Consider the following 25,737-nt stretch of genomic DNA (forward strand, 5'->3'; position numbering starts at 1 on the left):
CCTTTTTTGTATACTCATGACTGAATGAGAATCCTAGCAGCTGGAAAGGATAAATAAGCTACTCAGTGAGAAACCAGCAGCCTTAAGGGGATGTAAGATACAGGTTGAAGGACAATTGACAGGTACTCTTCATGGAAAGCTGTTTTAACAGAGCTGCTCTGCTAATTCAAAAAGATAAACCCCCCCAAAAAGAGGGGGATCTAATTAAACAGACAAAATTGCTTAAGAAAGCCCATAAGAAAGTAAACAGCTAGCCCTAACTATTTTTAACAGATGAAATCTTAAAAAGAAGGTCTTCAGAGCCCAACTGAAAAGGTTATCAAATATTCTTAAGTGTAACCTAGCAGAAATGCGGGAAGTAGTTTGACTCAAGTGACAGAATATGTCATAATAAACAAATAGCAGAAAAGCTGCAAGATCATGGCCCTCTGAAAGGATGTTCTCCAAAAGAGCATAGCACATCTAAATACAGAAAAGGAGCACATATGCTTTCAATTCAGTCCGTTCTGTGTTTCCATACAAACTGACTGAGGAACCATACACCAGATCAGAGCACATTAGCCTCTTTTACTGGTTCAGTTCTCAAGACTGAGTTCAGGCAGAAACAAAGAAAAATACCGTGATATTCAAATGCTGTTGAACTTGCTGATGCCCTCCAATAACCCATTAATTTCCCTTTGAAGAGGGGCTAGCCAACTCCTTTGGATAACTCCTTTTTTTATGTCAACTAAGTGACTATGTGAATCTGCCAAAGCTTTCTGCTGTCCATGGGATGAGCTCCTAGTTGGAACTATGGGATATTAACAATGTAGTCTATTCTAAGTAGCTGTTAACATTTTAATGTCATGGAAGTAGATTGAAACATTTTTGCAAATGCATAATCTGACCTACACTTGACATTTCATGATTTAAGAAATGAATAATTGAATATTTAGTTACCTACCCATTTTCAGTAGCACTTACTACATATGGCTGTTTCTCAAACTCTCTTGCTTTTGCCAGACAAGTTACAGAAGCAGTATGGCCAAAGAGAATTTCTTTAGATGAAATCTAGGAGAATAATAGAATGATTTATCTTAAACAACTTCTGTATAAACTAAGGGTATCTAAAACCAAGAGAATGTTATTTATAGATATATATTTTTATCAACCTGCTTTATATTTTTATGTTCTCCAGTCATATTTCTAGAATGCAGACAGAAAGATGTGGATGAATTTTAATGCATATTAGTATAAAGCTAAGTTTTTGTATTCATTGCATTCATCTTCTGAAGAACATATGGAACATCAAATGTTATAAAATGGGAAACGTGCAGAACTACTCCTGCCTTCACCCTACAGCATGCACCAAAAGTGGCACAGTGAAGTAGACACTGATCCAAAGTTCTTAAACATGTTTCATACCAAATGTATAAATAACCTCTCTGGTTATCATCACTGCATGCAAGCATTTTAATTGGGAAAGGAAGCCTTATAAAAGTGCAAACTTTCAGGCTGTGTTTGAATACAAGTGAACAATTATCATAAAAAAAGGACCATAGTTCTAGAAACACAGAATAAAAAAATCAGGAACCATTTTCACTCTCCTCCAGTCTCAGTAAAATAAATATGAAATAATCAAAGAAATAATTTGCATCTTAATTACATAAAAAAATAAAAGTTTCATCTTTCTGCTTCTCTCTCTGTAGACAGATTTGGTTTTATAAATAGATACTTTCTCTTTAAATGACAAGTCATGATCAGGAATTAATTTACAAAAGAAAAACCTTCACAAGATAGGAATCATGATAATTTTATATATTTACTTGTTGTCATTACTCAGAGCACACAGTCTCACTTTATAATTCACAGGTCATGCTAATCTATGAAAAATTCTCTGAAGTTTGCAAGTAACAGGTTATTTATATTGGCATTTTACTTTCTGTTTCATGAGTTTCCTATAACAATTATCACACTACCTTGAAAAATTCATCTGAATAAGTGCAAATCTAGATAATGCTATTACCAATAATAAAACATAAAACTCCGGTCTGTCTATCTGGCAAACTGTAGCACAATGGACACAAACCTGTAAGTCTGATGAAAGATTCCAGAGACAAATTTGTCCTTCTTGGCTTCCTGTAACTATGGTCTGCTGGTCATCTGTGATCATAACAGCAGTGATGCTGTGAGAGGGAGCTGTTCTCCCCCACACAGCCACAGCCGGTACTAGTGTCTTCATGGTCAACACCTGAAAACAAACAAGTCATGATGATTAAGAAAGATTAAACACAAGGGAAAAAAACCCTAAGAAGGGAGGAATTTAATCAACATCTGGAAAGGGAAGCTATAAAATATTGCTATAAGAAGCTGGTGTGGCATTGAAACATTTCTTTGCTGTTGCCAACATGACACTAATAATTTCAGGGACCAGTACTATCAGAATACTGAAACATCAGCAACAAGAGTTGCAAGCTGCCCCACACAGCCTGGCTTAGCTCGGATGGGCTCACATTGTTCTGCCTAAATGTGGCTGGTGGAGCACATACCTCCCCTGTTCCCTCCAGCCAGCAGTAGCCAACTGCTGGAGCAGAGATGGCACAGGAGCAGGATGTCAATAAAGACTCTGTGGTTTCCAAGAGGATAAGGCAAAAGAAAGATAATATGGCCAAAGGAGAGAACTGGTGACAGGTCAGAGAGGAAGAGAAAAATGAGGCCCAAGATGGCAAAGCACTGCATTCCCAACCACTCTGTTGCATCTCCTAGAGACAAGAACCAAAATAAAGGTGGCAGCAGAGTTGCAAGCTGAGAAACAGGAAATGAACAGACTCTCTCTGTTGCTCAAGACACGAGTCCCTTGTCCAAAAAAATTTATCATCTAATAGATTTTTCCCCACTGCAAAAAATTGATTTAATGGAGTTGTCCATCGGGCTGAGGGCAGTTTTGACTCCAATCAGCCAGGCAATAGACAGATTGACAACAGCTGGCAGATTGAATGATGTCAAAATTGTTTGTATATGTCAACATCTACATTATTCTCAAATGTCAGCGAACAAGAAGAAACAGGTTTTAAGCTGTTTCAGATTCACCATTGTCTAAGGTCACTTAGGTGACATACATTACTTTTGTAAAGAACAATTAAAATATTTGTTTATTTTACTTTTAATCCAGACAACAATACAATTGAAGACATTCTTCAGAACAACCACTTTGCAGGAACTAAGCAAAATCCACCTTTCAGAGAAGGCATGCTCCAATTTGTCCTGGAGAAAGAAGAGACACCAGACCCCTTTGCACATCCTTGGGAAAGATGTTCAGAATGAAAGATGCTACAGCAGTGCAGTTGGGGGAACTGTAAAAAACATGACAGTAAAGCTGAACTTTTGTGAGGAGAGACAGGAAGTGGGCAGAACAAAATGAGTGACAGCCAGTAAGAGTGAGTCAAAGGAAGTAACACAGGAATGATGAGAAGCAACATGAAGAGCAGTTCCTGTGATAATTCAGAAGAGGCCACAGGACAGAAATGGAGCACAGAAGCAGCCTTCTAAATTATGCTTAGAGAAACTGTAACCCAGCACAATAGCAGCTGAAAGCATGGATGCAGACAAGATATCATCATGACTATTACTAAAAGCCTTCAGTAACACAGAACTAAAGGAATGGTCTTGCTTCCTGACAAGAAAATGAGATAAAGGGCCCAGATATAAGAAAAAAGACTGAAAACACTGGTATGCCAGACTGATGAGGTCCTGCCATACAACCTTAATAGGTTGAGGGCAGAGGAAGAAGAATCCAAGAAAAAATTGAGGTCATGAGTTCATTAGGCTAAATCTCAGTTTTATTTAAAGGCTCTTTGTGGATATGTAAAAGTACTGAGACTTGTTATTGTTCCCAGCATTGGAATCTGACTTTTCTAAAACTTTTTTTTTTAAAATCTCCGGTCACATGACATTACTGGTGAATACTGAAATCCTTTTCCCTTGCATTTTATGCCCTGAAATAAAAGGTCTGGATAACCTTTAATGACATGCTTTTACTTATCAGTTAAACTAGAAAAGGTTGTCATTTTCATAGGGCTTATAAAAGGAAGGCTACCAAAAGAGTTTGATAAGCCAAATCCTTCATCTTTAAAATGCATTTGCCTGCATATCATGAAGTTATTTATACTTGTACCATGGGAGTGTTCAATTAGTATAAAACACCACAAGGAAGCACACTTAAGGTTTGTACTGCATTGAATAATAAGTCATAAAATATATTTTCTTATAATGGAAGCATAGAATCAAGCTCAGTATTCTTAGCCAAAGACCTACTGCTGAGAAAGTGATGAGTAACAGAGAACTCAAATCAACAGATGTTAAAAAGAAAAACTGATAGAATTTGCTGATGTAGAGATGATCTATTTGCAGACAGTTTAGTTACTCATGAGTAACAGGAATAAAAAACTATTGCTACTGACAAAACACTGGTTGTAAGAGAATGAATTTAGACTGAAACTTTACGAGAAGATTTTGTATGTTTTCCTTTACATTACAACTGAAGCCCAAGAGAAGGAAAGCAGAAAGTATATGAATTTTTGTATTAATATAGTCCTTAACATTTTTCTCCACTTGCTTCTTGATTTTTTTGATTAAGATATTATGATGCACAAGCAGTTTGAATTAAACCTTTGCTTCTTAGTGTAGCATGACTTCACTAGAAATACAGCATATCCACATGGATATATTCTACCTGAAAATACTTAGCTTTACCAAATTTTTTAGTGATACTGATGGCACATAAACTTTTTTGAAATAAAATCAACGGGTATTTATCAGACTGTTCCTTTTAAAAAGGTAAAAGCTGTTTTCACAAAGTCAAATACTGCCCAAGGCATATCAAGCTGCATGTAGCTTATCAGCACATGTCAAATTCCTCTAGCTCTGCCCACTCAAGCATGTCTGATTTGCAGTATTAACCCATAATTCCACTTGAAATCACGTTTCTTAGTCCTCAGTGCCCATTTTTCCCTGCTTACAGCCTAATAAGCTTATTTGTGCTGCCCTTATAACCAAACTGCCAGAGTGCTCTCTCATTACTGAAAAGCTCTGGTTTTAGTTAAAACCATACCAGCCTATCCCACCACTAACTTGGTTCCATCTCTGCCATTCTGTCTCTAGCTCCTTTTCACACTGAAATCAAGCCAAAAACCAAAGCTGGAATATCATCCACATTTTCATTGCTTCAAGTACTTTGGTTGTACTACTTTAGTAATTTTGGACCATTTGTGTAGTACCAAAGCTTAATTTGGAAAGCTGAGTACACTACCTCTTATTCTACAGGAGCCATGACATATTTAAAACTCGAATCAAAAGCTTTAAGAGGCCAGAAAGCCAAAGGTCTGACCTTGAATGCCTTACTAAGCACATATTTATGCAAGGTCTTTTCCTCATCACTCAGCTTTTTTGACTAGGTCTGGTCATGAACCGGCGAGAATGAAAAAGGTCAGACTATACCACAAAGAATCAGTTCCATCATAATTTAACATATACTTTCCCCATATATACTAAGTGCATCTTGACTCTGACTCCTCTACTGACCTTAAAACATGATGAAACAATTGTTAGCTTCTCTATTGGGCTCATCTCAGACCTTCCAATTACCGCTACATAATTACTGCTTAACCTCAGAACACATCCCTTCCCTGAGCTGCATTTTCTCAAAATAAAATTTATAACCTTAAAGCCAGTGGCCTGAGAACATGAAGGGTTAGAAGGGCAGAGTGGCTGAGGTCTCAGGAGCTTGCATACCCATGCACTCAGAGTGATCTGAAGTGAGAAATCTGGGCTCTGGTTTTGCCCCACTGAAGACTGTGGCACATGGTCCTTGCATTTCCAGTGCTTGCTCAAAAGCCTAAAGGAAGCTTTACTGTATGACACATCCTCAAGATGTTAAACTATTAGATTTAGTTGTGAGAATGATGTTTCTTGATAAAGAAAATACATACCTTGATCTTTAAATGAAATAAGAAATAATACTTCTGATAAATATATATATACACCTAAGTTCTTAAAATGAGGAGCTAAGCTCCCCCTAGGGACCTAATCTCAAATAGCTCATCTTCTAAAATGCTGGTTGTGACAACATTCTTTCTCATCACTATAATCCATAAAAAACTACCAAATGCAAATTTATAGTTTATTTATAGAAGGAGAAGGACTTCTTAAAACACAATATCACTTTACAGGTAACAGTTAACCTGCCAAACTAACATTTTCTAATTTATAGCCATACATATTTCATGTTTCCTACACATTCCAAGCTGTCAATAGAAGACCACTTTCTTAAAAGTCCAGTAAAATGTCTGGCAATCAATGCGGGCACAAACCAAAACAAAACATTGCAGAAATTTGCTTGTGGTCCTGAAAATATTAAGATATCAGCAGAATTTAGCTGTTTGCATTGGATTCCATAAATTCTCCCCATGTAAACCCCATTATATTCATCCTTGTAGTAAAGGAAGCCTTAGGAAGTAAATTTAGGTTCAGCCTAAATTTTTTTTCATTATCAATTCCTATGGTTTTTATATTTCTAACCTATCTTCTTCTGTTCCTGTCTGTTCTTTTGTTTTGTCTGACAAATTTTCTTAAGTTTCTACACAAGAAAATAAAGTTCTATCAATACTGGTTTTGCTCTTAGTAAAAGGTTAATAATTTTTCTTGAAAGTAGCTTTGCAGTCTACTGGTCCATTCTAGCCTGCTTTCACAACTTCCTCTATTTTATGATATAAACGTTGTACTCTCCTTAAGGATATTGCGTATCACCTCTGGTAGTCCATTTTAAGATGTGATGAGACTTTCCTCAAAACCTGTTGGGCTACACCCAAAAGGGCTGGAGTCACTGCTCACTGACACCCCCACCTCCCTGGGGATGGAGATGTCCTGCTCCTGTAGTCCAAGGGAGCAGGGTACTGGGACCAGCAATCGATACAACCCATTTTAACTAGCAAGAAGCACCTGGTAATACCTTGTTTGTATTTCTTGAACGAGTGACACAAGAAACACTTATTTCATTCCACACAATAATTCACCACAATCAGAAGGAGCACAGTAAGGGCAACACCATCTCCCAGCTGCTGATTACATCAAAGGTTTGCAGCACAAATTCAATTTTATGATGTTAATCTCAACCTGCCACTCAGAAATTTTCTCTGAGGGATATGATTTTTTTTCTCTGGATTTCATTTTAAGAATGATTTTCTTCTTCTACAATCAATAAAGATATGTTTTCATCAAAAGACTCTATCTTGGCAGAATTCAATTGGCCATCTCAAAACCTTTTGGTGACACAATATTAATTAAGATAGTTTATGTTGCACCTAAGCTGGAAAATAGGGCAGTGAAAACATAGCAACCCAACATTTGTGCTTTTCACACTGTCATAAGCTACAGTAAAACAATCTTCACTTTCTTGAAGTTCCTTTTTTACCTCAAACTGTTAAATTATATTAAGCTCCCCAGAAAAATATCACATGCTTTTTGGCTAAGCAGATAAATCAAAAATGTGTCCAAAAATATGAGTTTCCACTTTTTTTAATGGCCATTAAAGGCTTCAATAACACAGCTGTTTAATCATGTTAGACAACAATTAATGCACGTGAGCTAGCAAACTCTGTTTTAAATCCCATATATCAAGCATATAAACTAAGTTTAATCAAAAAATGAAACATATGATGCGTGTGTGGAGCCATAAAAGAGATCTTCTCTTAAAGAAAAAAAAAAAAAACCACATTTACTTTTACTGTCTGAAATATGATGTCTGAATATCCTATCAACTACAAGAATGGATATGTCCAGGAAATTAAGCTTTGCTTAGGCACTATGCAGAACTATAAGCATATGAGTTATTTGTCACTTCTAAAGCATCGAGCATAGAAAAAGTATCACCTTAAGTCATCTCCAGTGGAGCTACTCACATCCAAATGGTGAAATGCTTTGCAGGAACAGACTTTCCATCACGTTTTAGGACAATCACACATCAATTCTTACAGGAAAGCACAGAACGGGCCATCAGTCTCTGCAGAAAGCTTTGATTTCTATGAAATTTTATCTTACTCAAAGATTTTACCCTCAGTTTTATACACATTCAGTCATGCCTGGGTTTATTGAAAATAACAGTTTTTCCTGCAAGAAGGTGCTCCATCCTCATGCTAGTAAAGGAAGAGCTGATTACATTTTCTTAATTATAAGTTGTTTTTTGAGCAGAAACACATTTATGCCCTTTAAAGAGTCAGTGATCCCAACATAATCCTATATGAATCAAAGGACCTACTAAGGTAATGTCGTCTCCAAGATTATGGCCTCCAGAACTTGGAAAGTGTAGAGATTAATAAACTGAGTCTGTGTCAAAATACCCCACAGATGTAAGCAAATCCGCTTGTAAACAACAAGTTTGACTGACTTGCATTTTATGAAATATCACAAATGCTGCAATGAACTAGCCATAATTACAAAATTCAACTTTATTTACACTGTTTTAACACAAAAAAAAAAAAAAAAATGCAATCTGGTAAAGACAAGATATGTGAAAGTTAAACCCAAAATTTACAGGATCTCAAATTGACAGGGAATGCGAATCAAAGTTTTAAGTCAATTTTGTCTTCCTTAAGTGACCTTGAATTCATAAAAACAGATAACAGAAAGGTAATGTTTTTGGTTCAGCTACACTGTACTCTGGGCTGTTTAAATAACAAACAGAATTGGAATCAGATGGTGAAAATAAAACCACCAGAACATTTCACCAGCCCTTGTTTTTTTGGCTATCATGCAATAATCATTGATTAGTGGTATAAGCAATTGTATTTTTCTAAAATTTCTAAATTCTGACAAGCTACTTTTTTCTATTTTACACTTTGGATACTCTCAATTAACAAACAGACCTCTCTGCAGTGTTCTTCGCTACAGGGCATGTAGATGTTTAATGTAAACAACTCTGAATGACTTGCTATATACACAGTCTAACCTGTTTAAGCAAAAAGACAGTGTTTATTATGAAGCAGGATTGAAGTCCAAAACTTATTCAATGCATTGCAGTTTATGGATTGCAGTTTTCTTTACAGTGAGCTTCAAATTCTAGTACTGAAATGTCTTTAAATGATAAAAACCTGTTGCTGTCACATAATCAGTCCTCTCGACACAAACCATTGAGCAGACCTACCTCACCACAACAGCCTTTTTTGCTATGAGTAATCCCAAAAAAAACCATAGTTCTGTACCAGGGACATTACTGACATGCTAAAATTTCATTGTATATTAAGATAACCATTACTATTTCTAGCACCTGCTAAAAAGTAATCGTGACAGAAATGCCGCAAGACTCCAAGTGAGCCATCCTAATTAATTATTAATTGAGCAAGTCTCAAAAGAATCCTGCTGTTTAACCAGAACTATTTGCAAGAAAAGATGGGACTGTTGAAAAGAAAAAAAATATTAAAAAAATAAATAAAAAAAATTGTATTCTTTGCATCTACCCAGTAAGGAATACTCCATAATGAATTACCAAAACAGCACAAAAGCATTTTCACACTTCAAAGAGATAATATTTTGCACTCTATGTGTTCTCACCTTACTAGTTCTCTCCAATTAATCCAGTGAAGAGATACATGCCGAGGTAATTGATGGAATCTATGCAATTCACTAAACTACTCTGAAAACAGAAGAAACAAACATCTAGCATCACAAACCACAGCTGAAAGCTACAAAGTTTAGGCTACACGTGCAGCAGATCAACAAAGCCTCTCAGGAACGGATGAAATTTGCCTAAGTAAGAAAAAATAAACACTGCATCGGCTAAAAAGGCTTCTCACCCACCACAGCAGCTCTGGGGAACCCGCTATTGTCAAAGCTGACAAACCTGAGAAAGCAGAGCCTTAGGGCGGCACAGGGCATCCCCAGCGGGACGAGGGTCTGCAGCCCCTCTTTCCGGCAGGAAAGAGTGGGGACGAGGTGCAGCAGCCGGGAGCTGCCCTTAGCTCCAGCGCCTCCCAGGCACCACTCGGGGCAGAGGACGATGAAGGGAGGGGGAGGCAGCCGGGACAGGTTTTATCCCGCTCGGCAGCGGCAGCACCCGGCACGGGCAGTGCGGGCCGGATCCAGCCGGCGCTCCCCAGCGGCACCGCCGCCCTCAGCCCGGTGAGCTCCCGGTGAGCCAAGGAGCTGCTCCCTGCCCCGGCTGCTCCCTGCCCCGGCTGCTCGGGGCGAAACACGGCCTGGAGAAAAATGACATCGGGAAAAGCTGGGCTGCAGCCGCTGCTCTCCCCTCACGGAGCCTCACCCGCCTGCCGCGGGATGGGCAGGGGCCCAGCCCAGCCCTCAAAGCTGCTGCGCGGGGCAGTGAGGCGAAGGAAGCTTCTTATCTGCCCAGCCTGCCTCAAGTAGGGTGAGAAGAACATTTCCACTGGCAGGAGGCGGGTGGGGTGTGATTTCCCGCAGGTATGGTGTGATTTTTCCTCAGGTGGGGTGTTATTTCCCTCAGGTATGGTGTGATTCCCCCAGGTGTGGGACCAGCAGCAGCTGTGGGAAGTTCGAGGCCGTCGCCCAGTGAGCTGCATGTGCACCTGGTGGTATGAGGGCTGTGCATCGGAGAGGATGCGTCTTGTAAATTCAGGTGTTTCTTTTTGAGAAAAAATAATAAACTGCACTGAATGAATACCGTAAGAACGTGAAATGTGATGTGTGTTCAGTCTTTCTTTTTGGTTTGAAGGTCAGTCCCAGAGAAGCTCAGAGATTCTTGTGAGGAGCGGAGCTGAACGGGCTGTGCAGTGCACAGGTGAGTTCATCTTAACTACAGAAATACGTAGTCACAGTCACATCTAGGGCTGGAAACAACATCATGAGAGTCATTATATATAAAGAAAATTCTCTTCTCTAAAAGCATACCTTCATTTGCCTGAAATATACAGGAAGTTGGAAGGATGTCAAGAGATTTAACTATATTTTTTTTCCTATTTTAATATAATAAATGTAGTAGCTGACGTATGCAATGTTTTTATTTTAGTATTACTGAATTCAGATTTACAGTAAGACTATTTCCCCAATAAGGCCTTGACTTAAATAGTAATGTTCTCAAATGTGCTAATGTTTTTACAGTCTGCGTCAATAAGCTTTGTTTTATAGGTACGTGAATGCAATGAAAAAGGACAAAAGTAGGTAAAGTAATTTGTTGAAACATGTTTCTTGCAAACTTTATTCCTAGCACTTCTGGAGTTTAGATTACAAAATGTTTTTAATACAATAAAATAAAAAACTTTGAGGAGGAGACTTCTTAAATCACTTACCATATGAATCATTTTATGTAAGCAAGTTATAAGTCCTGAAAATAGAGCTTTAATGTAAAGGGTAATATTTGATAAAACTGTATGAGGCCAAGTATTGAACACTGAAACATGGTATGTCAGATGAAAACTTATAAAGGTACTTCTTTTTCTGGGCTTCCTTATGGAGATTTTAGTAACAATTATATTGAAAGCAAAACCAGATGATACAAGTCAACTTACTTTAGAAACCTTAACACTATTTTTCTCAGAAAAAGTGAACAAACACTAGCCCTTTAAAATCAGAATCAGTAACTGGAACCTCAGTTAAAGTTTTTATGATCAAAAAATGCTATCAAGAAAGTGAAATAATTGTATGAGACCAAGTAACCTAACAGATAAACTAGATACAGCTTGTGCTTTTTGACAGTTCAGGTGAGTCTCAAATTCTGCTGTGTGAACCTAAATAAATTATTTTGACAGCTTCTCCTTAATCTCTGATACATGGAGGTTTCCATAACAAAAACTGTCACATATGTTTTGGCACAATTTGACACAAAGAGAAGGTCACACCAAAGACCTTTAATTGCATCTTACACTCAGACAGGGTCACACAACTCTGTGACTTCTATTTTGTCTTTCAGCATCGTATTTGTTGCCTTGGGAAAACAGCTCACTTCATAAAAGTAATACACATTAATACCACAGAACTATATTTCATACAATCCTAGAATGGTTGGGGTTGGAAGGGACCCTAAAGACCATCTAGTTCCAAGCCTGTGTCATGGGCAGGGATGCCTCCCATTAGACCAGGTTACACAGAGCCCCTTTCAACTGTGACTTGAATCCTTTTAGGGATGGGGCATCCACAGCTTCTCTGGGCAACCTCTTCCACTATTTCACCACCCTCATGGAAAAGAATTTCTAATGCCTAATCTAAACCTTCCCTCATTCCTCCTTGTCCTGTCACTACATACCCTTGCCCAAAGTCCCTGCAGCTTCCTTGTAGGCCACCTTCAGGCTATCAGTAGAAGACTTCTGCTGAAAATTGTCCTGTTCACATTCCACTGTTCTTGTAAAAATAATGACTTGGTTCTGAAAAAAAATTGTATGACTTATAGATACCACAAGATTTTAATTTGATGTTGTTGAGGGTTTTGGAACTCTGTTGTAATTTCTTTTAAGAAACTAGAAAGGGAGATTTTGAAGCATGTTTCAAGAACAGGATCAAGGATTTTAGTTATAATGCCAAAAAACAGACTTGAGATGAGTATGAGGGTGAACCAGTTATTGAAATCATTGTTGGAACTTTTGCATGTTTTTTTCTGAAAGTGTTGATATGATGATCAGGTTCACAGAACTTTGGATTCTCATTCTTCTTTTCCTGTGAAATACTGCCTTGCTGTGTCCCTTTCTCAATATCCATGGTTTAGCCATCTCATTATTTCCTTGAGCAAAGAGAATCACTGAATAGTGCCATTATGCCACTGAGAAATCCCCTATAGGCCATAGCAGTAGTAGGAAAAGTAATTAGATGAGGTTTAAGGTTTGATCCCTTAATTATTTTCTGGTGTTCAATATTTCTTCATGTAAACACTTTAATATTTTTTACATAAGTAAAAATACACATACAGATTAAGTTAAAAATGTGGCAAAGACAAGATTCACAGAGGAAGATAAAATTGCTAAGTTGTTCTTCCATATTTCCGTGTTTTGTGCAGTGGTTCTTCGGAAGAGCCTGCATTATGGGAAGACAGAATGAACTTTCAAATGCAAGCCCAGCTGTGATGTCTGCTGGGTTTGCATTTGAAAGCAAACTATAAGAATTATCTTGGCTCAACTTGTATGAATAACTTGTGATGTTTACAGAATATTCTTGAATTGAAATCTATCGTGAATCAACACTGGGCAGGGGCTTTTCAGAGATGAGTATGTACAAAAAGTGGAGACAGGGAACAGTGTGGGCATGGGAAAAATCTCTTCTGAAGGAAGTCAGGCTTCTTTCCCAAAGTGAGTTTTCTGAATCACAGCTACAGGCATCAGTTGCACACTGGTTGCATTCCTTGGGCACAGCGTTCATAAGCTGTTGCAGAAAGCTTGCATTCTAATTCTAGCTCTTTTCTTAATTATTGGTCTGCACACCACTTCATCTCATTTTATCCAAACATAACTCTTTGTAACAGAATGTGTAAAATGAAATTTTGTTTTGGAAAGTATTTTTCCAATTCTTTTGTTGAAGAAGTTTTATTTTGGCTTGGTGAACTGCTGCTTGATTCAGAAATGCAGTGTTGCACTGCAGACTTGAGTATTCATATACTTGGGAAACACTGTGCAGCCAATTTGCCCATCAGTGGTTGACTTTTCCCATATCTAATTTAATAAAAATTATATTTACTTCCATTGTGGAAAGCTTTGACAACTATTAATGAAAAGCACATCAAAACTTTGAAAAAAATCCTATACAAATACGAAAAAGTGGGCCTGTTTCTTATGATCTGGGGTTGTATAGATACCTATACATTCATACTTCTAACAAAAAATAATATTCACTCACTATTTTATTAATCATTCCGATGATATATTGTTTTCAGTCTCTGTTTTTATTGTCATCATCACCCAATAATTAATTTCTCCAGTTTTCTTCTTTTCATCTTCTTTTAAAGATTTTTCACCTTTATCTGAATGGGCAGCAAAGCAATTTCAATGAACTGAAATATTTATCTGGCCTCAATTAGCAATCAAGGCATGTTTCTGAGATGAATAAGAGCAATTAGTGGTTAACAAAGTTGTTGACAGATATCACATACTGAAATATGAAATAGCATTAGCTTAGATTGCATTACGGGATAGTTGTCAAGTAGTGAGAATTTATTGTATTACTCTATGTATAATGTGATGAAATATTGATGAAAAAATGTCACATTTCATGTCAATGGAGCTGTTGTTTGCGCAGATAAGCTATGGATGTGTTCACCATTGGCTAGACTTCTGGAGAATGCTCTTAATTAACTCAGCAAACAGTTATGAGAATAAATGTAATTTCACAAATTGTTGTCAGATAAATTGGTGATATAAGCCTGTACTTGTTACATTGTGGAAATAAAGGCAGGTAGTGTTTGGTAATACAGAATTCAACATCTTAATTTTCTAACTGTATTTACAAACTGTAGGGGTTTTTCGAGTTTTTCCCTAAAAATGATAAAACTTTAAACACTAGATCCGACAAAGGGGTAGTATCACAAAGTTATTAATTTTAAAATATGAGTAATAAGAACGAGTTTGCTTATTTATTGTAATTAGCAAGGGATGTCATACCCAATTTTAGCCACGAGAGGGAGCAAAGTGCAAACAGGTAAAATAAATTAGTCCTTTCTGCTCGGCCTGCAAAACGTGGATTGTTGTTGAATTGCAGTTTAACTGCATTTGGAGCTCGTGGAAGGAACCTCCTTATTTTGTCCTTCTCTTAAATATTTTTGAGCCCTTTTTCCTTGCTATAATTCCTCACTTCACACTTCTGCCTTGCAAGATTGTACATGTAAAAATGGATTTATTACTCATTCTTTGTGCTTTTCTGAGGAAAAGTGTACAAAGGTGGAAAAATATCAGGGAATTTTTGTAACACATTTTCCCAATTTTAAAATTTCTTATTACAAGGACAATGATCACACCTTTTCCAGTAGTCTTGATTCTGTAAGACTATATATATTTGTTTCTAAGAGTTCCTTGCTTAATATTTTTGTGGGTTATGAGAATCCAAGAGAAAGACATTATTATGGTAAATATTTGCATTTCTTGTAGGTATGTATTTAATGTAGCTTTAGGGTACAAAGTAATTTTTTTTTAAAGAATAGGCTGAAAAAGCTGAGCTTTTATAGATACCTTAAAATAGTCATTTAACACTTCTTGTGTATTTATTTAACAGATACAGGAAATAAAGAAACCTCAGATTTTTTTTATTTCTGCTATGGTTTCATGGCTTCTTTGTAATACAAATATTTTAAAGTGAGCTGAAGAGAGAATTATGATCTTAAAAACATGGGTACAGAGCTGATGTAGATTAAAAGCAGTCATTGAGAGTCCCAGGAATGGAGCATTTTTGAAAGCATTAAGAAAAAGTCTGTTAAATTTGCAGTGTATGTAACTAATAATAGACTCATAAGATTAAGTGGGTTAACTGGGTTAGAAAGAAGTTTGTTAAATATCCAAGTAGTCGAACTCAAACTGTTTGCATAGGGACTTTTTTTTCCCCATTTAAAATTGGAGAGGAAGGAATTACTGAGGCTTACCTAATTTTTGGTATGTTCTACCATCTTTTTTTTTCACATATAGAGCAATACTACTGACACTAAGAGAGCTGGTTAGGTTCAAGCACTCCATTAAATAAAAAGTTCAAAGGAATGTATGTGTACAAACATACATAGAGAAATGGCATCTATTTGAGATGTATATTTAGGACAAGATACAGAAGCCAAAATAATAAATCTGATGCACAAGATGAATAAAATTGAAGTTTCTGGGGAAAAATAATTAAGGTACATTTTTGATGGCATTAAAAGAAATAGACATGTTTACTCCCAGGCTATGAATTTCAAAAAAGAATGAAAAAGGGATACATTTTTTGTTGTTGTCTAAGACTTTTCATGCTACTATGAAATACAGTTCCATGTTTTGGTAATTTCTTTTGTGAACTGTTTACTGTGCTATGGTTTAATAGGTAAGATCTGGAAACCCACGAAGTTCATTTGGAAATGCGAAATAATTGCTGCTTTCCAGAGCAAATCAGACTCGAGCCACTAGCTGTCTCAAAATGTAAAATAAAAGTACTCAAGAAGGTAGCCAAGGCTATGTAAGGACACATGGAACAGCAGTGGAGATTGGAAAACATTTCCTTTCGTAGGGAGCCAAAGGACAATCAGCTACCAAGCACAAATGTTTGATTTGGCCTCTGATAAGCTAAGATTCCTTTGAAACTTATTCCTTCTTTATTAATACAAGTACAGTTTAATTTCTGTGTGACAGTGGGCAATTCTACATAAATCATACCAATGAGTAGCAATGCTAAAAACAAAATAAAAACTTTGGAAAATCTTGGTTAACTTACAATAGGTTGTAAAAAAGAAAACACCTACTTTTACAAGATTAATATTTCCTTGCATTATTTAAGTACAGATGCTAATTCCAACATTATTTGCAAAAGGCAGATAAGTGGTAGTTTTCTGAGTCTTTTTGAAATTGAAGTCAAAGAAGGAGAGATGTGAACTGACATGCAAAATTTGGACACAAAATCCCTAAGGTTAATAAAAAAATAATCTATTTCTAAAGTTTAGGACCAAAATAAAAATTATATGGTTTTCTTAATGCCTCTAAGTATTCAATTATGTAAAATTTAAAATTTGAGGCACTTATTTTTAGTTTGAATATCACTTTTTGTAATATAGTAACAAACCTGTAAGATATCTATTTTTAGTCTAACAGCCTACTAGTTCCTGTGACTATCACAAATATGACAGGTGGAATATGAATCTATGACAAGTTCTTGTATTTTTGTTTGTGTTAAAACTTCAGGATTTTTTATTGCTGTGGCTAGACTTCACTACAGTTTTGGAGATGAACAGATACTTCAATAAAATTTATATATTGATGTTTAATAACATAACATTTTGAAGGAGGGCCCTTCACTTCTTTCCTCTTGGGAAAGGGTCAATGGAGTGCTGTGAACTCATTTATCAAGATTCTTGTGAAGCCCAGAATACATCACCAATTATCCCTAACCATAGGTGTGCCTATCTTTTGAAGGCAAGGACAAAACTGATCTAATTTGTAGTTCCTATCTTCAGTATTGCTTATGGTATTTTGGGGTCAGAAATCAACTGATTGATTTTCTACTTATCCTGTCACTTCGATGATGTATCCCTTGATAGCATATTTTGTTACAGAGTTCATTATTTCTATCTTTTATCACTTATGAAGTCTACTGAAAATTATAGTAGACACCTGGGAATGCAGAATCTATATTTCTGAAAGGTAGAAATTGACTGCCTGGGAAAAGTGACTTCTTTTTTTTCTTGCTTTGCTGGTTGAATTCCTCTTCATGTGTTTCATGTTTCTGTGTCATGAGTATCACATGATGATAATATAGCTATTTATCATTGAATTTGATCAGAAGAGTGCATCATTTTTTCCCTATACTTGACAAAAATCTTCCCCCACGAGTTCTCATTTAAAGCAAATGAATGACTTAAAGGGGAATGCAAAAAAACACTTCATGACCTACTCTTCTCAGGTGACTGGCATATTTCTTCATGGGCAAGTGTTAAGGAAGTTCTGATGAATGTTGATCAGCTGAAAAATTCACTCCCTGAATTAGCTTGCGAAGGGACAAAGTTGCTTTCTCCTCAAGGGAAGAATTTCATAAAAATATGTAGTTAAAATGTTGGTGTTTCAAGGCCATAAGTTCTTTAAAACCAAACATGGGTCAGCATAAATTAGCCAAAAAAACACAGCTTCATGATGGTCTCAGACAAAAATGTAGGGGATGCAAGGAGACTGTTCCTACACTCCGTATTTGTAATAACAATTGAAAATTGGATGTTTTTCCTTCTCACCAGGGTTTTTAAAAAAATATTCTCTTTCATAACTGACATATTTTTAAACAATAAGTTGTGTTTTCATTTTCTTGCGAAAGTTGGGAGGGTGTCTTCCACATTTTTTTGCAATTAGTATTTAGATGTGCTAAGTTTTCCTTTTGCAAAATAGTATATTAGAATCTGTGAATTCATGACCTCAGTTATTGCATTGCAAGCATCCTGTAGAGGAGGAACTTCCTGGAAAGAACAATATATAGTTTTAATGCCAAATAGATGAATCATCAGAGTGAAATCTTGCTTTTGATGAATTAACTAAAAGATGCTGGCAAGCTTTAATTTGTTAATATGTGCTGTATGGATTCATATAAAGGAAGAAGTTAAAAAAAGGCAGATTCTCAGTAGAAAAAAGCTCACAAATTGAATCATTTTCCTTATATCAGCTGAAAATTTGAATTGAAAAATAATTACATAGCTCTCATGGAAGATCACTCAACAGTGTCAAGTATCTGGTGACACATCCTTAATAACAGCATTGTATACCTAATTATTCTCTTCTATGGAATAGAGTGAACTGAAGCTATAAGCAGTTTCGAAATAGTTCAGTTAAAAAATGCAATCTAAACAATTAATTTTGCTTCTTTTTTATTCAAATTTCTTTCTACAGTCTTGATTCTGCATAGAGGTCGTTGATGCTGGAACCTTTTAACTGAAGTCAACATATAGGGCTGAAGTGTTATATCAGGCATTGTAATAATAACTGTAATATTGAAAGGGGAAAACCTTGGGGAAGGCACGGCTGAGTAACAGGGTAAGTACTTGAGGTACTGAAGCATGGATTTTATCCTGCAGCTTCTATTCTTATGCCCTTTAGCCAAACACCATCTTGACAGCTTGTTCCAACTCAGTGCTCTTCACTGTTCTTTTGTTAAATATAATAAATGCTTTTTCCAAAAAGACCTTCTGCCTATGTTCAGGTATTCTCTTCATATTCCTTCTCATAAAATCATAACATCTTTCTGAATTGCTTATGAACAATCATGGCATCACAGGAAAGTAAATGAACAATGGTCACAGTTGCAGCTGCAACCCAAGGATTCAAGGAAAGAGGTAAGTTTGATTCATGTTAAGGCTAACTCTGAACTCTACTTACTAAATCTTACTGGGCAGCAATTAGGTTTTTGCTCCAAGTAAATTTGTTTTTTCATGTGATCCAAATGCACCCTTGGGATCAGTGTCTCATCCTGTGTGTACCAGACTAGCTTTGTTAACTTCCCCAGAACGCCATTGTTTGTGTAAGGTGGAAACCTGTCTCTAAGACTATCAATCTGCTGTGGGAGTCTTGTTTAGAACAGAACTCAGAAGAGAGATATGCAAATATACAAATCTAAAACACAAGACCAAAATGTAATAGGTTGACAACTTCCCATTATGGTGTAGTAGCATGATCCTGAAACAACGTAAGTACTTCTTATGACACTTCTGTGCAGGGGAAAAAAACCACACACGTTATGTACAGAGACTGTAGGCTTTCATGATGTCTTGAATTATTTACTTCAGTGTCACACTTAACAGTTTGACCTTGTGGACTATCACAGAATCACAGGGAAGGAAACTCTCAGTATCACCTAGTCCCACATCCCTGCCTAAAACAGGGTCAGCAAGAGCAGGTTGCTCAGGATTAGGTTTAGTCATGTTTGGGGTATCTCCAAGGGCAAAAGACCTCTACATCCTTTCTGGACAACGTCTTTTAGTGTTAAACTAGTCTCACAGTAAAAAAAGAGCTTTCTGTTTCTGTGAGTTTGTGTCCCTGGCCTGTTCACCTGTTATTAGATAACAATCAGAAGAGTCAGTCTTATTTACACCTCTCATCAGGTTTTTATAAACATTGATTAAAGCCACCCTGCCTCTCCAAGCTTTCTCACAGCCCAGCTAAACAATCTCAGCTCTCAGGTGGGCCATCTTCCAGATCCAGTTTCTTTGAAGTGCAGACAGCAGCTCCTGAGCTCCCCTCTGATCTTAGGACACTCCCCTACTTGAATTCAAGACCTCAGCCTTCAATTATAATATGATGGAGATTCAAAAATTTGCAAAGTAAAATATTCTTGTGTCTGTGGAAATATATATACACTGTTAACCACAATTAGAAACAAAAAAAATAATCACAATATAATTTGAACAAGTAATTTGAACAATAAGCACCACGGGTTTTGTAATAATTTCAGTGTTGTTAAGTATAATTTGAATATTGCTATAAAATGTTTTAGCACTTCATGAGAATGTTCATTATCTTTTGAAGTGCTGCAACAGAATTAGAAATCCATTAAGTATAATAAAATTCAATTTTTTGTGTAATATTTATTTATACTATTTCATTAAATTACTTATGCTTAACCATAGCATAAGAAGTGTTCTCTATGGCTCTATAGTAAAAGAAAAAAGCCTTAAATTTTCTGTATTCCAAGTCAGTTGTTTTGCAAGTATCAAAATCAAAGCTTAAGAGCTCCAAAGGTATATTCTTAATAAAATAGTTGCACTGAATTTGTTACTTCTGGAAAAGATGGCATTCGGAAATGCGTTTAGACTAGAGACAGCTGCATTCAGCAGATAGAAGCTGAGGAAATGAGGGTAAGGAAACAGTTGTAATAATTCTCCTTTTCTCTTCCATGTCTGTGTGTAAAGAGGGAGAAGCAATTTGTTATCTCCGCTCCATCAGTTGTTTGGCTTCCCTCCATGGGAGCCATGGGTGGAGCATGCTGCAAAAGTGAAACACACATGCAGTGAGGGAGCAGCAGCAGAAGAGTAATTTAATTCAAGCCAAACTATTTATTTTCCTTTTGTATTAAAAAAAAAAACCCTGAATTTCAATGTTCAGTGTTTTAATTTTCAATTAAAATATTTTTCTGCTGGAATGGAACTTCTCTCTGTAAAAGGTAAGTTTTCCTATCGAGCTCCTTTTCCATATGACAAGTATTTAGTATGTTGCTATAAGAAGTAACTTTAGAGAGTGGAGTTATGCATTGCTCCTTTATGTCGATGAGAATATTTCTTGCAGTACTTCCTTCAAGGGAAGTAAGTAAATTGTGCCCTCTCACAGTGCAGTCGAATCGCTGCAGTGTTTGGCCTCTGTTCGTAGCTCAGCAACGTTCAGGCCCCTCAGCTTTTGTGTTGAAAGTGAAAGTTTCCTGAGTGTGAGACGTGATGGAATTATTCAGGCTGACAGAAATTCTCAAATATGGTACAGTTCCATAGAATTCTTAGGGATATTTGGGGAGAGATCAAAGCGAAAATAAGTAATAGGAAGGTACAGGAGATTAAGCAAATGGAAAGGACTTTGGAAAACAATGGCAATCTCCTGGGGACCCTTAGATTGTAAAGTTATGGACTCATAATTTTGTTTTATTGGCAATTGCTAGGTCCAAATATAGCAGTAAAGTATATGATGTATACATGAATATATTCATAGAGCAGGTTTAATTACTGTAGGACTGCAGTGATGTTTCATTCAAACTAAATTGAACAATGGTACATGTATTGACATGGCAGGGAAATTGAAAGAATATTTAATATTGTTTAAAATTCTAAATTTACTGAATTTTATTAGTCAAACACATGATACAAAATTATAACCAGGTTAAATTTTCATACCAATGACTACCTGAATCAGAATCCTGCTAGCTTCAGTGCATTTTTCATTAATGGAAGAGATACTGCAGTGTGGAACTTCAGGTTGTTGAGCAAAATCAGGATTTGAAATGTTCACTTTTTATTGGGCAAGGTGTTTATTCAAGTATGTCTGTTCTAGCAGGCAGAGTAAGTACACTGTAATAAAGGATTCATTGTAAAATGATAGAAGATATTTTAGATTACATACATCCAGTCAGTCTTCTGGGACTATTACTGGGAAGAATTTAGAACTGGCATTATGAGGTGATGAATAATAAGTATAATGCCATTCTGGACACCTGACCTCCATTCTGCCCTCTGTATTTATTAAGATCCTGTAAAGTATGAAGGGTTTTCACATGTTGTCTTTCCCAAAGAATTCCAAGCAATCATATTATCTTGCCACTGTGATGCTTTTGTAAGATTTTTTTCATTTTTGAGTTTTTTCATACCACATAAATCCTTTAGATTTCATTTTTCATAAAACTTATTGGAAAACAGTGTTAAGGTATTATCTGAAACTAATAATATGGTTTGCTTTTTTCTTTTTAATACAGTGAAAAAAGGAAGATTGGATAGCACAACTGGTAAGTCTGGTTCCTCCTTCAGTTTCTGCTTTACATACTTCTTTCTTAAGCATGGGGTTCTGTATCACACTGAAGAATCATTTAAGCTTGGGACTTCTTTGACACGTTGGATCAACAGTACAGTACAAAATAAATGTGTAAAGAATTATGCATATATTTTAAAGATCAAATTATCCACCAAAGCTGTGAGCTGAGACAATTTTTAATTTTAAGTTATGAAATGTTATTTTCTCCCAAACTAGTGATATTTAAAATATATTTTCACTAAAGCAAATTTTTACGTAATTTGATGACCTAAATATTTCATTGGTCAATAGAAACTTTTTTTAAATAAGGAGAGTACAATACTTTGTCTTAGCCTGGGTTGGGAGTAGATGATGTCTAAATTTTCCCAGTGAAGAAATACAGACAGGAGACACTGATGGACATTTATAGCAACCAGGTGTATACCTTAGGCAATAAATCTGAGCAAAACCAAGCTGCCCAGGTCTACACAAGTCTGTCTACAGGACCAAGATTTAGTCATGGTGGAAAAGAAAGTCCAAACACAGCCAGAGGTTTCTCAGTCACAGGTGGACTGTAAATCTAAGGCCTTCAAGACATTTGTAATTACTAGTTCTCAGGAGAAGCTGATATGTGACTTGAATCACTGCAGCAAAAATTGCCAGTAGCTGTCTGGCTAACAGATGTAAGCAAATTCAAATTGTTCAAGCTTATCTGGATTAAAGAAAGGTTATCTGAATGGATACAGGTAGAACTGCTAGTTCTTCTAGCAACAGGCTGTGAAATACGTGTGCAAAGTATAGACTGAAAAGTCTTTTTCATTGAAGTCCAAATGCAGTCAGCAAAATGTTATAATGTTATATTTTGTTAGTACTCAAGAGGTGGTAATTCACAGAACGTGATTATCAAAATAATTTGATAAAATATAAGTAACTCTAATTTTCCTTTAAATGCTGTTGAAGTCTTGTTAATGCCATAAGTAATGTCAATAAAGTTTGAGTGGTATATTCTCTGATTATTGGTCATGTTTCCTTGGGCAGAACAATTCTGTAGGTGGTGAATGACAGCAGTCTTGAAATACCCACATTTCTCAAAACTCTGATTCTCCTGTAGTTTATTTATTCTTTTGTGTAAGCAGCTCTGCCCTGGTTTGGTTTGAAAGCTGAAGATATGAGCAGGTGGATATCAGGTCCTTCTTCTTTTCACAAAAATTGCATTACGTGCCTCCAGTTTTTGACAGGTAGAGGGCTGGAAGATGCAATAATGGCTTTGTGGAAATTTCTTATCATTTAGCAAAATTGACAGCTCCTTTCCACTGCCAGGGTATTGTAATAATATTCGCCCTTGACAGTGTCATTCTTTAAGGAGGTTACATATTCAGTTATTTAAAAGGTAGAGTATTTACATTTTCTTATTTGACACAACTCATGACATTTAAAGAGAATGAATTAGTCAAAAAGCACTGAATGGTAATATTTAGATCAAGAGAAGAGCCAAGAGACCAAGGAACTACTGGAGAAATAGCTATTTTTAAAAGTAGATGACAGGTTTCAGGCAACATTATAGTGCAGGCAGTCCAAGATACTTTTTATTTTTCTTGCTAGAAAAGGAGTTGCAGAAGGATAGCAGGTGATTAGGTTTGATCATCTGGTGTGGCACATAGTAACACGAAACTTTCAAATGGGAAATAAATTAGAGTTGAATATGAAATAATACAACAATGAAACAGACTTCCACTAAAATTGTGGCTTTAAGTTTCTACCTTGTAATTTATGGCTTTATTTAAAAGAGACACCTTTTAGTTATGAGGGAGTTTGGTATTATTCTTCTAATTTACATGGGTGCTCTGAATGGCTGAAGTTAAACATTGTAGGTTGCTATTTTTCAGCCAAGCAATTGAGAGTTGTTTTGAAAATTTCTCAAACTTTGATTTGCAAGTGCTCCCAACTATAAAAAAGTTTTGCAACTACAAAAGATTTTGCAAATTTTTTGTTTTGTTTGCCTCAGTTACACAGAATGGTGATGTGTGAACCAAGTCTTGTTGATGCCATTTCTCACAAATAAGTCACCAGACTTCTAAATGCATATTGACTTTGCCACATTTTTTTCAGTATAAAAACAAAGTCATGTTTGAGAAGACTGGTGCATTGAGTTATAGAACATAAATAGATAACATTGGCCACTGTTGACTTTTTTTATTAAAAAAAAATTTCCGTTACATGATACCTTTAGTCCTTTGGTCAAATATTAAAATTGGTCCTAATGAATGAGTTCTGCATCCAGGATGTACACAGACAACACTTCTCCTTCACACCTTTTGTTAAGCGCAGTGTAATTTGATACAACCTATTCAGTGATGTCTTGTGGACAGTGACAGCTTCTCTTCAGCTCTGAGTGTTTGATTGACCTGTGGCAATACAGACAGTTCATAAATTCTGTCCTTGGTACATCTTGTGTATATATATATATTTTGGCAGTGTTTGTATTAAAAACTGCGTCTTTTTTTCAGTCATTTGTCAATGTTGATCCTTGCCTAGGATGCTGGAGGGTAGTGAAGGATGTGTTACATGCATGCAAACTAAAAAGCCATGTTCATTGAGATGATAGAATGCACCTTTGCAGCCTTAGATTTCTGTGTCAGGCCCTACAGGATAGAGCTTTCTCAGTTCTTTTTCTTTTTTCTGTCAGTGATACTCTCAAGCACTTAAAATTTTAAAAACATAATTATTTTTGCTGATTAAATCTAATTTTATGAATATTCACACTGTGCTTTTAGAGAGGCATTTATAAAAATGTGTGAGTCCATTTGGGACTGCATCTGAAACCCATTTTGCTGCTGCATCTATACACAGAACTTGATTCATTCACAAAGACTGATTTACATACTGCAAGTCTATGGTCTTGCCTTAATTGGACATAAAAGCCCATTATCCAGTCCCCAATATTATCATATCAATTAAAAGGCAAAAGAAATCCTAATTTGTAGAAAAGGAGTGTGTATTCCTTTTCTTGTGAGAGCTACCAGAGAGATTGATAAACAGTAAAGCTGTGTCTGGAAGCTGAGCTTTTAAATACTCACATTTAGGATTATGTTCTCTCCCACCTGTCACGGGCAGAGATTTTCCTGTCATAATCCTATTAAAACTAATAAGAATTTCCCTGTTCACATCCACATATTTGACCCATGCCTCTGGGTAGAGGTGTGTATGAAGTATGAGTTAAAGCCTAGCTGCCATATGGTTGTGTTTTCATCTTCTGGAAGGAACTAAAGTGGGGTTTAATGTTTAATGTGCTGGTTATTTGTTTTTCAGACACATCCAAAACATACGTTGTTTTAAAAGTCCAAAATTTAAAAAGCACTACAATAGATAGAAGAGGAAGGGAGCCTTGCTGGGAACAAGACTTCATGTTGTAAGTAAAAGAGAATTGTTATCAATTGATTTTGTTGTATCTTTGCTGTATTTGTATAGTGTAGAACAATTCAGTGCATGTGAGGTCATGTACAGAGCACAAAAGTAAGGACAAAGTATCCAGCTCAGAGAAAAGGTGCCAGACTAGCTCTGGGGAACACCACTAAAGTTAATTTTGAAAGCCACATGGCAGATCAAGGCCAGCAGTCAACAAGGG

General features: G+C 36.2%; 2 protein-coding genes across 4 annotated transcripts in view; one reads left to right on the forward strand and one right to left on the reverse strand.

Moving 5' to 3' along the window:
* The window catches only part of WDR72 (WD repeat domain 72), a 103,694-nt gene extending 93,379 nt beyond the window's left edge, over positions 1-10,315 (reverse strand). For 2 of the 3 annotated variants that reach the window (XM_088063309.1, XM_088063308.1), the window contains exons 1-3: positions 9,872-10,315; positions 2,069-2,230; positions 944-1,050 (exon numbers count right to left, since the gene is read on the reverse strand). In XM_088063309.1, coding sequence (XP_087919435.1) covers positions 944-1,050; positions 2,069-2,221 — 260 coding nt within the window. In that variant the 5' untranslated portion in view covers positions 2,222-2,230; positions 9,872-10,315. Of the gene's footprint in view, positions 1-943; positions 1,051-2,068; positions 2,231-9,871 lie in introns of those variants that run through there. The other variant, XM_088063310.1, reaches the window with a different exon arrangement.
* The window catches only part of LOC148183026 (uncharacterized), a 56,299-nt gene continuing 40,182 nt past the window's right edge, over positions 9,621-25,737 (forward strand). The window contains exons 1-6 of the mRNA XM_088063261.1: positions 9,621-9,628; positions 10,076-10,391; positions 10,513-10,624; positions 10,721-10,786; positions 22,078-22,107; positions 25,422-25,521. Coding sequence (XP_087919387.1) covers positions 9,621-9,628; positions 10,076-10,391; positions 10,513-10,624; positions 10,721-10,786; positions 22,078-22,107; positions 25,422-25,521 — 632 coding nt within the window. The remainder of the gene's footprint in view (positions 9,629-10,075; positions 10,392-10,512; positions 10,625-10,720; positions 10,787-22,077; positions 22,108-25,421; positions 25,522-25,737) is intronic.

The sequence above is a fragment of the Pseudopodoces humilis genome, chromosome 16, assembly GCF_049639895.1.
Source record: "Pseudopodoces humilis isolate 2021_Gansu_Grassland_sample_001 chromosome 16, ASM4963989v1, whole genome shotgun sequence".
NCBI classification, from domain to species: Eukaryota; Metazoa; Chordata; class Aves; order Passeriformes; family Paridae; genus Pseudopodoces; species Pseudopodoces humilis.